Here is a 12,721-nt window from a genome sequence, read left to right as displayed (position 1 = left end):
GAGTAAAAGGATTCCTTCTCCTGCTTCCTTTACCTGACCCTCTAATAAGAAACACTCTTGAAGGAAGTTGTCATTAGACTGACTAGCCTCTGCACCTCCTCTGCATCCAAAGACCATTTGGCTCCATTTCACAAGTGCTGGTTCCAGACTGGGTCACTGCACGCTTACTGTCTCTTGCAGCTGTACTGCTCTAACATCTGCTGTCTGCCCTTACTCATAAGCAGCAGCTGAAGAACCAAAGAAAGTGGGGGGGAGGTGTAGCCCCTGAGGGCAGAAACCCTCAGAGGAGTAGAAATCACAGAAGTGACGAGTTTGGGAAGAGCACTGTGATGACCCACATACTCCTTGGCAATGGGGGCAGGGCTTGGGGTAAATCATCAGCAACTGAGAGATGCCTGCACCCACCAAGCACAATGCGATTCAATGTTTTAATTTGCCACAATCTCTCAATCCACCAAAATCCAGCAAACACCAGTTGGGTTAAAAACAGAAAGAAATAGCTACTCATTCTTACTCTTTGGAAATACCCTTTCTACTGCTGAACAGACACTAACTTGCCACCCTAGCTCGTGCTGCCACTGCACCATCTCCAGAGTACCCATCACATCCCAAAGATGCTTGAGGCAGAACCAGCCCAAGCCCGGGTACCATTTCTGACCCTGCACAGCTTGCAGGTCTATCTAGACTGATGAATTCCCGCTCTGAACAGCATCATTTTTAATCTCTTGAAGAGAGATTGGTGAGATTAGGAAAATCATTAGAAGATATCAGAATCTCAGAAAGACCACAGTAGCACCTCCTGTCTGCCTGGACCACTATGCTCCAATCCCAGCTCTCAGCTGTGCGACTGTCACAGATCCATTCATTCACCTGCAGCATCTTGCTGAAGGACTCTCAGTCCCAGAGCTCCACTTTCCAAGGTGACAGTCAGGGCCAAGGAGCATGCTCAGCAACAAAGCAATGTTTTCCCCCCCATGCATCTAATGTGTATGGTCAGTACCATCACATTGCTGAATGCCCAGGCCTCTTTCTCAAAATAGAAAGGGCCGGAGATGAAGAGGAGATGAAAATGTCTCATTTATTGGGGGAAGAGAATTCACCACTCACTACTTGACCCCTTAAGTGCAAGGCAGCCAGCAGTTAGCCTGGGTTATAGAAAGCCACAGAAAACCATTGGGTCCCCCTGCCTGCAGCTGCCTTACTAAAGAATCCACTTTATATTCATTATGACCAAATCCTACCACAAGAGATAATGCAAACAGGTGTACACCCTTGTCCTGCCCTGATCCCCTCCATCAGAGGTAAGGGGACATGCAGCATGCTCACATGAGGGATAATGTTACTCTGTCCTATATTTACACTCCAACCTAACCATTCAGGGCAGGACATAGGAGGACTTGGGCGGATATCTATGGCAAGTGCCCAGCGCCAAAGCTGCCCAGCTGTGCGAACACTGTCCAGCCTGTCTTCTCTAACACAGACTTATCTCCTAGATAACCCTGAGCTGTCACTTTCTTTTTAAAGAGACACTGTCTAGCCATTTATAGGACTGTAATTTTAGTTCCTGTTTTTCTCCATTGTAGATAAGAACAAATACCTTGGACAACAGAGATACCTTCCTCTCTGTTACCTTTTTCCCCTTCTGTTGTAGAAATACTGATTTTCTCTTTCTCCCTCTTTGAACAGAACTGTTTTTAACCAGTGTCACAAACATACTGTCTTCTCTTGCTCATCCAGCTGCTAAAAAATATACTGAGTTTCTGAAGTTAGAACAGTTCTGATTACAGTGCTGGCTAAATCGTGGAACCTGTGAAGCCAGCACAGAGATGAGACCATGTTGGGGGGGTTCGCTCCTCAGTGATGGAATGAAAGATTTGATAATAGATCTTTACAAGCCAGAGATACTATACTAATACTGAATTTAGGCCTGGACATCTAGAAATGCAAGTGTAAATGTGAACAGTGTGCGCACAAATTATTAGTTAAACATTTACCTAGCCATCAGCATACATGATTACTGAAATAGATTTAGTTACAGCAACTGCATCTGCAAAGTCATGCATCTGCGTTTTACACATCTGGGCCTTAAGCTCTTGTGCATGTTGCTTTGAAGCTTAAGATGCTTGACAGTGTCTCTTTAAGAAGGCAGAGACTGGCTAGCTTGCATAAGGTAGCGTCATTCACCTGCAGATTGTCTGCATGGCCTTTGCTAGCATCCCCGGTGAACAGCAACGTGAACGATGGGCAACCATGTTCAACGCCATCGTGCGTCACTGAGGACACCCAAAAGGCCCATGCAACACCAGGCAAGGTTACGGCAGTGCGAGAAAACGGGCCCTACCTCTGAATAACAGCTGCAGAATCATTTTCTCGTTTCCGTCTCTTCCTCTCTGCGTAGCCCCTGAACGCCCTGGGAAACCATTTTAAGCCATTAACCAACTACACAGCTTTGAACTGGAGACAACATGAAACACAGAGACAGAAGAGAGAACGCTCTCACTAGACAAGAGAGAGAGAAAGAGAGAAAGGAGCCACCCTCACATCAAAAGCAAGCTGGCTCTGAAAGAGAGAGGCTGAGGCCACACAGAACGTTACGTGTCACGGGCAAGGGAAGGGAAGGGGTAGCAAACCACTGTGCACTGTTTCTTTACAGCTGCTGTAGGAAGGCAGATCAATAACTGCTCCTGGAGCAAGTACAGGTGGCCAGAATATGGCTCCCAGAATGAATGATGGTATCTGCTCCAGGTGTGGACCCTGGAGACTACAGGTTCAGCGTGCAATTCCTCTGTTTGACTGGATCAAGTTGAAGATAAGCATGCTGGGAGCTGTAGTCTCCGTGTTGAAAATGAGCACGGCTGTAGTCTGTTCCTCATATACATACTAGGTGCAGTAATCAATCCTTTGGCAAGCTGGCTGCGCAGCCCTTGAATCGGAAAAGCCCTAGTGAACATTGAGGTGAGGGAAGGGTTTTGGCTGGGACACCGACAAACAGGGAAACAGAAAATGAAGGCTGTACTTACGAGATGCTAGAAATCCCAGGAGATGCAGAGAAAGGAAAAGAGAAGAGATGCTCATTAGTGCACTACCCTTGCCAGGCCTTCTGTGTTGCATGTATCTTCATTACAAAGGAGCAAATATTTCTTATGGAGTGGAAGACAATGTCCCATTCAAATTATCTCCATGTCAGATCTTTATTATGAAACTTTTACCTATGTGGTGATGCTTCCTTTAGACAGAGCACCAGCATGTGGCCTACACATAACTCAAGTCCCACTTTAGCCCACTTGCAGATTTACTTCTGCAAGTAATACCAGCATGTGGCCTGCTAGGCTACAATGGGATTTAAGTTTGCCCAGACAACTCCACCTCAAAGTGACTAAGTCCCATAAACTGAGCCTACAGCATCTATTGTCTCCAGAAAAAAGGAAGCTGGCAGCCCTCTGAATCTCTCAGACTACAAGAGCAGAAGATGTGGATTTACATCTATCCTTGGAAAGAGAGGCTAGGGGTTCAAAGAGATCTCCATAGGCTTTCCAGGGATTTAAGAAGCAGAGTTAAAGATAGCTCTGTTTCCTTCGGCTCTTACACAGAAAGTCTCCCAAAGACATCATTCCTCACATCAATCTGGCTAACATCCAGACTCTAGCTGCTCCATTTTTAGGAGTCCATTTTGATTTTCAACAGGTCTAATCCCATATCCATGCCTGGAATATGGCCTGGCGATAAATCCTTCACATGACAAGGGTGACAAAATGTAGAGAACACCAGAGGGCATTCCCTGAGGCCAGAGGTAGAGGGCTGTTTTGCGGGCTTTTGGTTTAGTAAATTAAATCTGTGAAACACAGCTCAGTGCAAGGATTTGTTACCAACAGCTCTCTCTCACAGCAAAACAAAACTGTATTAAATCATCCTTTAAGACATTTCACCTAGGTCTTTACATAGATCTCTCTGCCTGGCTGGCAGGCTATCTAAATTATTATTTACAGTGCCAGCCTGTCTTTGGAAACCACATGTGATGCAGGTGGCACTAGTGAGTGTCACACACTGCCTTATCTGTAAAAAGGGTTCACTAAGGAGGAAGAGGGCAAAGGGGTATATAAGGAGAGCACCATAGCAAGGACACAGACAGAGAATGCAGATGCCCTCAATGTGTTCACACTACTCCCCTCAGCACAAGTCTGGCCAACAGGTTGTGCCATGAATGCATGGACAGTTCTAGTTAAATGGCTCCATCGAGGACGTGCTTCCCCTCCAGAGGTTCATGTGTGGCCAGGTGATGCTGACTGCCAGCTGAGGTGGTAGATGTAAACTGTTCTCCGATACAGACCTCTCTCACTTCTCTGCAATTAGCTTCTCCTGTGCTGTTCTTGCCATGAAAGAGTAGCACTCTTATATTTCTAATTTGGCTTCAGGGTTAACCCAGGAAAAACTTTTGACTTCTTTTCAGAGCTGCCCCCACCCTTCAGTACAGAGGCATAGGAAGGATCAGGGAGGACGACAGAGGGAGAAGGTCAGGTTGGGAAGGGAGCAGTAAGGAGAAGCAGGGGAGAGGGTGACAGCAGAGACAGAGAAGGTCTGTGCCAAGGGGAAGGGAGCAGGACAGAATAAGGTGGAAGGGAAAAACGCATTAGACTGGGGAAGGTGCTCCCTCAGTTTCCCTCCCATCACAAGTCATTAGTTTGAGACGATGGTTGTAATTTAGGTCCAGTAAGAAACATTTCAGGGATTTCATTAAGCAGGCAAGAAAATGTTTTGCAACAAGTGGACTAAGGCCTCAAAATGAGACATTCCCACTCTATACAGACCCCTGGGAACAGTTTCCTCTCAGGGTATCTGAGTCATGGTGCAGGTGAAAGGAAATGAGGCTGTTCCTAATTCAGATGCAACCTTTCTTCTCAGCATTTTAGTCTGATTTGCTCTTTCAACTGCAAGATCCAGGCTGAGGACATGGGGTGCAGAGCCTTCTACAACAGTGATGAGAGTACAACTTTCCTGGTTTCATGCCTCACCTGAAGTGGCAGCTACAACAGAAGCAAATCTAAAGTGCCTGGCTGATATTCCTGTAGAAGCAGTCACATACCTACAAGCCAGGACACCGTGCCCAACAGACAGAGCACAAAAGGAGTCAGAGAGCTGATCAAGAAAGAAGTTAATAAAGAGACAGACTGAATGAGTCTGAATCAGCAAGGACAAATGAATGAGTGAAGAATGAGTCTGAATCAGTGAATGAGAAAATGAAGAAGTAATTAAGCAAATGAAGGAGTTAAGGACCAGAACTGCCCTCACCCCATACCACGAAGCTTGATTGCCAAAGACTTTGAAACCCTAAGATGCAATCATGTATGGACCACGCACTAAGCATAAGAAAAGTGGTGGGAACTGCAGCAGAAGTTTCACTTACGCTTGCATAGTTGTAGTAGCAGTTTGAAAACTGAAAAGGTTCTCTTTGGGGAACCAGGTCCGTATGGGGACATCATCTGGAAGGAGAAAGAGCAAAACCTGAGCATTCAGCAGACAAACAGAGATCAGATGATTCTAGCTGGTGATGGTGACAACTTACCAAGACAGCCAGTCTCTTAGCACCCATCCTCAACAGTCAGACCCCATTTGGAGGCAGTGAGTTTCTGTCCATTCATAGGAAAGAATCACCCACTTCAGCTTTCTCCGCTTACTCATTTTTTCAACATCAACATCTGATACCTTACACTTTCTGTAAGATGGGAGACCAGCTGTGTTTGAACTATACGCATAGCCATGGACTGTGCTAGATCTTTTCAGGTGTGTCTGCCTTATATATTACTAGTCTGGAAAGAGACAGTGCCATCTGAGAGAAGGATATTTTGAGACAGGAAAGTTAGAGGGAAAAATTATCAGCATTAGGGATATGAGAGAGCAATTTGTGGGGAGCAGGACTGCTGGAATGAAATTCCGAACACTGATGGATTATAAGGCTCAGAACCCCCCCGGGCATATTAGTCCTGAACAGATTAGTTTATATCCTAACAGGGACTCCCTACTGTAACCTCTCCGGTAAAAAATCACCAGCCACTGGGTAAGAAAACATTTATACTAGTAGCATGGAGCTAGAGCCTCAGGAGTTGAGGACACTGGGTCTTCAACTCTGTCCATCCCAAATTCCATGAATACCTTGTATAGCAACCTTGCCAGACATTATTGCTCCTATATCTTACTTCACAAATTAGTGTTTCAAGAACATTAGCTTCATCTACCAACACTGTCGTGACTGTGCTGCTATCAAGAACAATCAACCCAACTTTCATCTTCATGAGCATAATTACCATATGTGGCCACAAAAACTGCACATGCATTTTGAATCCCCCTGCAATTCATTGTGGGTGTGACCATTAATAATCAGACATCTTGCCATCTGCTCTGCAAGCACAAATAGATAGCCATCTAGCTACCATATAGATCATTAAGTAGATAGACTGCAGATAAGGTACCAATCTAGTCATGCCAGTTCATTGCAAGCATGAAAAATGTGGCTGCAAACTGTGCTTTTCATCAGTCTACATACATTAGTGTTCCATGAACAATTAATTAGAAAGCCATGATAATTGATTTCCCTTTCTCAGCTAATCAAATACATCAAGACCTGCGTGTAGAAACTTTTAGGAAATCTCTTTTTAAATATAAAGTTGTTTTCAAACATACCAAGTGCCTAGTCCTTATTACAATGCAATTACATCTGCAAACAGGAAATGATTGGCAAATGGAGCACAGATCTTTAGCAGTGTATCTCAATTTGAAAGCCTTGAACCCTCAGCAATCAATTGGTGGGGGGAAGGTCAGAATTTTGTTTTATACCATGATTACATAAAGACCTCCTAGGCCACAGGGGCAGCCAACCTGCAGCTCTGGAGGCGCATGCGGCTCTTCAGAAGTTAATATGCATCTCCTTGAATCTTTTTACCAGCACATGACGTGACATAACAGCTATGGCAGCTGGTCACCATGTGCTTGTGCAAAGATTCAAGGAGACCCATATTAACTTCAGAAGAACTGCATGCAGCTCCAGAGCCACAGGTTGGCCAGTGGCCACCCCTGTCTTAGGGATAGATACCGCAGAGGACTGATGGATGGTGACCTTTGGAGCTGTTCAGTTCCAGGTCACTGGTTCAAATTCATGACAGGAAAATTATGAGCAACAATCAACACTACCTGGCAAGACTTCAGTGAATAGCCTGGATATAGAAAGCAGGTGATTTTATGCTCACCCCATGGAGTGGTCCCTGTAAGCCAGGGGTGATGCCTGATTTGTTTGATAATTTAGCTGAGATTGTATCTGCTTCTTTTCCAGGCCTGAAGAAGGGCATTTTGTGCACAAAAACTTGTCTAACATCTCTCCCAACTATCAAATTTGTCCAATAAGAGAGAAACCCTGCTTCTCTCATATTACCAGGACCACCACAGCTACAATACTACGTATCAGGACTGAGGCACCAGAGCAGCATGGAAGTATCCGACATACCTGCCTGGTAAAAACCCAACCTGTTTCAACCTCCAGAGCTCATACAGTATGGTAAGCCTTGGTGTAATAAGCATAAACGTTCTCCTGAGGCATTCTTATAATCTGCGATGCAGGGAGCGTAGGGGCTTGCTCCTCTTTTCTGTAAATATCTGTCATATGACATGTCTAAACAAAAAACAACCAAAGCACAGGCCTTCTCCTGGAGATTAATGATCACTTGGAAGCTTATAATGGCAGCTGAAGGATTCAACTAGTCATCAACCCCTACTAAATGCCTAGAGCTGAGCCTGCTGTTGCTAATGTCTGATGCAAGAGGGGTGAAGATCACATGCCTAGGGAACTATTTAAGGGGTGATGCAGTTGCATTTGGCACGTGCAGGACACTTCTAGAGCATGGATGTTCTGTACATTAGCCAGCCACATTGCCTAAAATGTCTCAACATTTCTTTTACTTTATGTCAACTAGCAGGTGGCTATAGCATGATGTCAGCAGCTGCACAGGGGACAACAGCTTGGAATGGTGTTCAGATACCATGGAGATGAGCTCAGTGTAAGACCCCAGATTAGATTATGTTTAACTGCACTGGTAGTGAGCAGGACGATCCTGCCACAATAATTTGTACTTGGAATCCATACACTGAAGGGCACAAGCAATGCTGCAGAGGAGACTTTGGGGAAATGAGGGAATGTATTTTTTGCATTGCTATTCCAGAGGTTCCAATAGCCTTTTTTCTCACCGTGAGTGAATGACTCGCCATGAAATAATTGTTGCAGTCTATTGCATATCTGCTCTTTTTCATTGGTTTTCCTTAAGCAGTAACACCAGGGCACCACTGTGAAATTACAGTAGGCTAGAGAAACATAAAGAACATGGTGCTGGTATGCATAACGGGATTTGATCTGGGAAGCGCATTACATTGCCAATTAAGAATCTTTCTCCTATAAGATAAGGAGTTCTAGGAATCTCATAGGTCAGCTGGCAGCTGTCTAACACAAGGGCACAGGGTGACATGCACTTCATGTTGCGTGACTGGTCACGGGACTCTTATCTATAGAGGACATGAGTAGGTCATTACATTGTAGAAGATGGCAGGGATGAATGATTTTGATCTTTATCTGACAGTAGTAAGACAGTGCAAGAAATGTCAGGAGTCAGCTTGCTTTCAATAAACAAAAGGATACATGAGCAATAATGAGGCAGTTTACATCAGCAGATAGAAATTGCTCCTTTTATTGAGGATGATGAGCCAGATCCTGCAATCCCTTCCTCACACAATTATCATTACTTCTCTGCATGAATATGATTGACTTTCACAGGGCTTCTCACATGAGTATGGACTATTAACACAAACATTTGCAGAGTCAGGCCCAATACTCAATGCTTCTGAGTAATAAGTCTACTTCCACTTTCTCATCCTTGGAGGTACATTTTCAGAAGGGCGGCCTTCATTTAGTAAAGGCAACTTGCCCCCATGAATAAGACTGCCCAGCTGAAAGTATGCATCAAAAAGCTCAGGCACCCAAGGGTTGCCCTGAGAAGGTAGAAATGGAGAATGGAATTCTCCCACCCTGGCATTTCTTTGCCTTGGTGTTTTCTTGCCCAGTGATGTTAAATCCTAGAGGTGGAATTGTGCCATCTACAATTTTAAGGCCCTTGCTCATGGTTTTGTTTCACTTAATCTGTGCAAGCTCCATTAGCATGAAGCGCATTTGCTTTAATGTTAAAAAAAAGGATATGAAAACACACAAAGTTTTAACATCCAACATTTTCTACCTTCCTAACTCAAAGTTCTTGTGGCTGCCATTTATCAGAAAAGCACTCAGGGTGCTATCCCAACAGGACTGAATCACACAGACAGTTTGGGGTCCCACCATGACAAAAATACCAGGCTTTGTTGTTTTTGTGTTTTCACACAAACCTTTCCACCTTGTCATTACATGCAAGACAATAATAAGTCAGACACACGTCTGAAAGAAAGCTGAAAATCTCTCATTTTTTGTATTGAAGAAACCAAAATAATATACTACAGCAAAATGTTCATGTCTGGTTGTCTAAGGTGAAACACTGAAATGCATTTGAGAGGTACCCAAATACAAATGCTTCAATTTGGAAAGGTGTGTTGGTAGCTGTTCTGCACCTTTGAAAATCAGGACACTTCCTTTAGAATAGTTTATATATGGATTTAAGTGCCTAATTTTAGCTAGACAGGATTGTAAATATGGCTTCTAGTCTAAACTTCATAACACACTACAAACAGAGATATTGCTGTGATCCAGGGAACAAACAACTCCAGAAGCTTTGTGGCATATTTGATCTTTTGTTGAAAACGTGACCCTCTTATAGCTAATTTCACAACTGGCTCTTAAAGTCTTTTGTGTTTTATTAAAAAAAAAGGTCAGGTCAATTAAGTCACAGCTTTTACGGCCAGTGAGGCATCAACTTAATAGCGTGGACTATAGAGGTAAGGAGAGAGAGGTGCCTGTGTTGCATCATACGTAATACACATGATATATGAATTGACATGACAAGTTTGATGAGTTTTTGATTTTAAAGAAATCAGGTATTTCTCAGCCTCAAATGAGGAAATTGTAAAGTTACTTTCCCTGAAGACACTTGTGCCATTAAAGAAAATGGACCACAGATCAAAGAAGTAGTGAAATGGCATATTGCTCTATCTAGTATCTGTAGAACAGTATCACTTTGTAAAGTGACACTGAACTGCTTTATTCCACTCATGGCAGCATTATGCTATAGGATTGTATAGCGTCTTTATAACACTGCCACGCAGCACTTATGTGGTTATGCCACGGGCTTCCTTAAGGACCTTGGTGGAATCTGTTACTGTGCTGTTGGTAAGTGGGAGCGGAGCCAACACTGGGACTCCTCTCAGCTACATAAGGACCATATAATGCTGTGAGTGGTCTATTTTGGGACGTTAGCTCTTGCAGCCAAACAGACTCCCGACTTATTTCTAAGCCTGATCTCTGCCTACTATCTTTCAACAGAATGCAGGTACAACAGGCTAGTGAGGCACTTCCTGGGAAATACCAAGTCCGCCAGACAAGGGCCTATTCCCTGCAGATTCATTTCTCAAGCCAGGAGACATGTGTTGTCCATTAGTGGCCTCTGTCAGTAGGAACTTTAGCGCCCTTTGAACACAAAGTCCCTTCACTCACTTACCAGACACACGATCAACACTATACATCCTCTCCAGCTTTTTCCTACGCCACCCTGTCTCGTTGGACTGATGCTGCTCCAGGTCAAAGGAGTGCTGGGAGGAGGCTGCCAGCCGAGCACAGCTGGGGCATTCCTTGGAGCCCTGCCGACTTCCTGCCCAACCTTTGCAATGCCTGCTGATGTTGTGAGAGCTGCAAGCACTCTGCAGGGGCTGGCCATGGTGACACTCCTCTTGCCCGGTGCCCTTCATCACCACCAGTTCCATGCTGTCACTCTCATGGTCCGACAGCATCGGCCTCTCACCAGAGATTGTGTACACACGTGGCTTTGGCCCCTCACTTGGGATCTTCTCGGCCCGCTCCTCAGAGAAGCTCCTCTCAAACTTGCCATCAGAGATGACAGAGAGTCTGCGCTTGTTCTGAGCTGCCTGCTGCATCTCAGGGGAGTCCTCCTGTCCGATATAGGAGTCCGCTAACAGGTGATCTGAAACAGAGGGCATACTCATATTTATTGTGTAGAATCGTGGTTTACCTCAGGCACAGACACAGATTCGGGAGAAGATCTGGAGCAGCAGATCCCTTTGCCAGCATAGAAAGGGAAGCAAGAGAATAGAGGAAATCTCTCTATGCAGCTGAACACATACCCATTGCCCTTTCAATCTACTCCCAGAGATCAGACCCCAGAAATGGTCACTGGCAAGATATCATAGCTGGAAGGATATCCTGAGGAACAGCATGCAAGTATATAGACACACTCCTCGCCCAGCTCCAGCATAGCAACAATGCACCTCATTTCTGACAGTTTCCAGTAAAGAGAGGTTGCTGAGGTCAGCTGCACATACGCGGATACCCCTATCAGTGGGGTTTATGTCCCCTGAATGGTGGAAGTGGGATGTTTGGGCGTTCTTCACGCGCTGACTTGTTCTTTATATATATTTTCAAAAAACAATAGAAAAATAGGGGGAAGCATTGTGGATTTGGGGCTGATTTTCTGCCGGTTTGCTACATGTACAACAAATGGAAAAAGGAGCCAACCCACAGATGGGAGAGAGGAGGCCTGCTCTATCTGAGGCCACCAGTCAGCAGTCCTTAGCAACACTTGCCAGTCATGTTCGCCTATGGACAGATGCAGGATTTCTTAAAGGGCAGTGTGATACTCTGTCCCTTAGACCATGGAGGGGGTAGGGGAAAGGGTGAAAGGAGCCCCCACATTGGCAGAGAATACCAGAGAGCCAGGTAGGGAGCAGGTGCACTAAGGGGGGGACCTGGTCCCTGCCAACACCACTGTCACTATACCCAGCTGACCCGAGGACAGTGTGGGGTCCAGAGTCACTCTTGCCCCCTTCAGCTCCACACAGCAAGGATCAGCTGTGCAGGGCTCCACGCTCAGCCAGGGGCAGCAGTGGCAGCATGCAGCTTCTCTCTTCCAGCCTCTGCTCCCTGCCTTCCCCCCCACCAGCATCTCCCACAGGCATCCCGGAGCAGGCATTGGAAGGAGGAACCTGCATACCACCAGCACTGTCCCCTGCTGAGCCTGGCACCCCACATAGTCACAGCCCGCATTTGGAGTGGGGCAGGAGTGACTCTGGAGTAACCCTGTGCCTGGGTCAGCTGGGGACAGCAAGGGAAGGAGAGGCCAAGTGTGGGGCATTCAAGGACAATCATCTCTCAGTGAACAAAGTCATGTAAAGTACATGAAAAATCAGGGAATCTTGGCATTTCCATGGTTACTCTATGCACAGACCCAACAGCTGCTTCCACCCATATGCTAAGCCCCTTCCTCCCTGCCCCCCACCCCCAACTTTTCTTTTAATCGTGTTGTGTTTTCTTAGGGATACAAGATGCATTCACAGACCTAATTCCTTCCCTGCCAATTACTTTTTTTAATGAATCCTCTAGCTGCTTCTTGTTTCAAAGAAAAAGAAGCATTAGCAGTTATTAACATCCAGCACAGATAGAAAAAAAACAACCTAAAGCTTTGCTTCATTAGATGTTTAATCAAAAATATTTTTTTTAGCCACTGATCCATGATTAAGAAGAATCTATAAAAGA

At 45.2% G+C, this 12,721-nt stretch overlaps 1 protein-coding gene across 6 annotated transcripts in view; it reads right to left on the bottom strand.

The window, feature by feature from the left end:
- NSMF (NMDA receptor synaptonuclear signaling and neuronal migration factor) overlaps window positions 1-12,721 on the bottom strand; it is a 58,663-nt gene that overhangs the window by 21,434 nt on the left and 24,508 nt on the right. For 3 of the 6 annotated variants that reach the window (XM_006022710.2, XM_025203039.1, XM_025203038.1), the window contains 4 exons: window positions 10,674-11,153; window positions 5,402-5,477; window positions 3,021-3,026; window positions 2,342-2,410 (listed from right to left, as the gene is read on the bottom strand). In XM_006022710.2, the coding sequence (XP_006022772.2) occupies window positions 2,342-2,410; window positions 3,021-3,026; window positions 5,402-5,477; window positions 10,674-11,153 (631 nt within the window). The remainder of the gene's footprint in view (window positions 1-2,341; window positions 2,411-3,020; window positions 3,027-5,401; window positions 5,478-10,673; window positions 11,154-12,721) is intronic. The other 3 variants (XM_025203036.1, XM_025203035.1, XM_025203037.1) reach the window with 3 other exon arrangements.

The sequence above is a fragment of the Alligator sinensis genome, unplaced genomic scaffold, assembly GCF_000455745.1.
Source record: "Alligator sinensis unplaced genomic scaffold, ASM45574v1 scaffold235_1, whole genome shotgun sequence".
Lineage (NCBI taxonomy): Eukaryota > Metazoa > Chordata > Crocodylia > Alligatoridae > Alligator > Alligator sinensis.
Note: the sequence above shows the minus strand (reverse complement) of the source record. Positions and strands in the feature narration are given on the sequence as shown.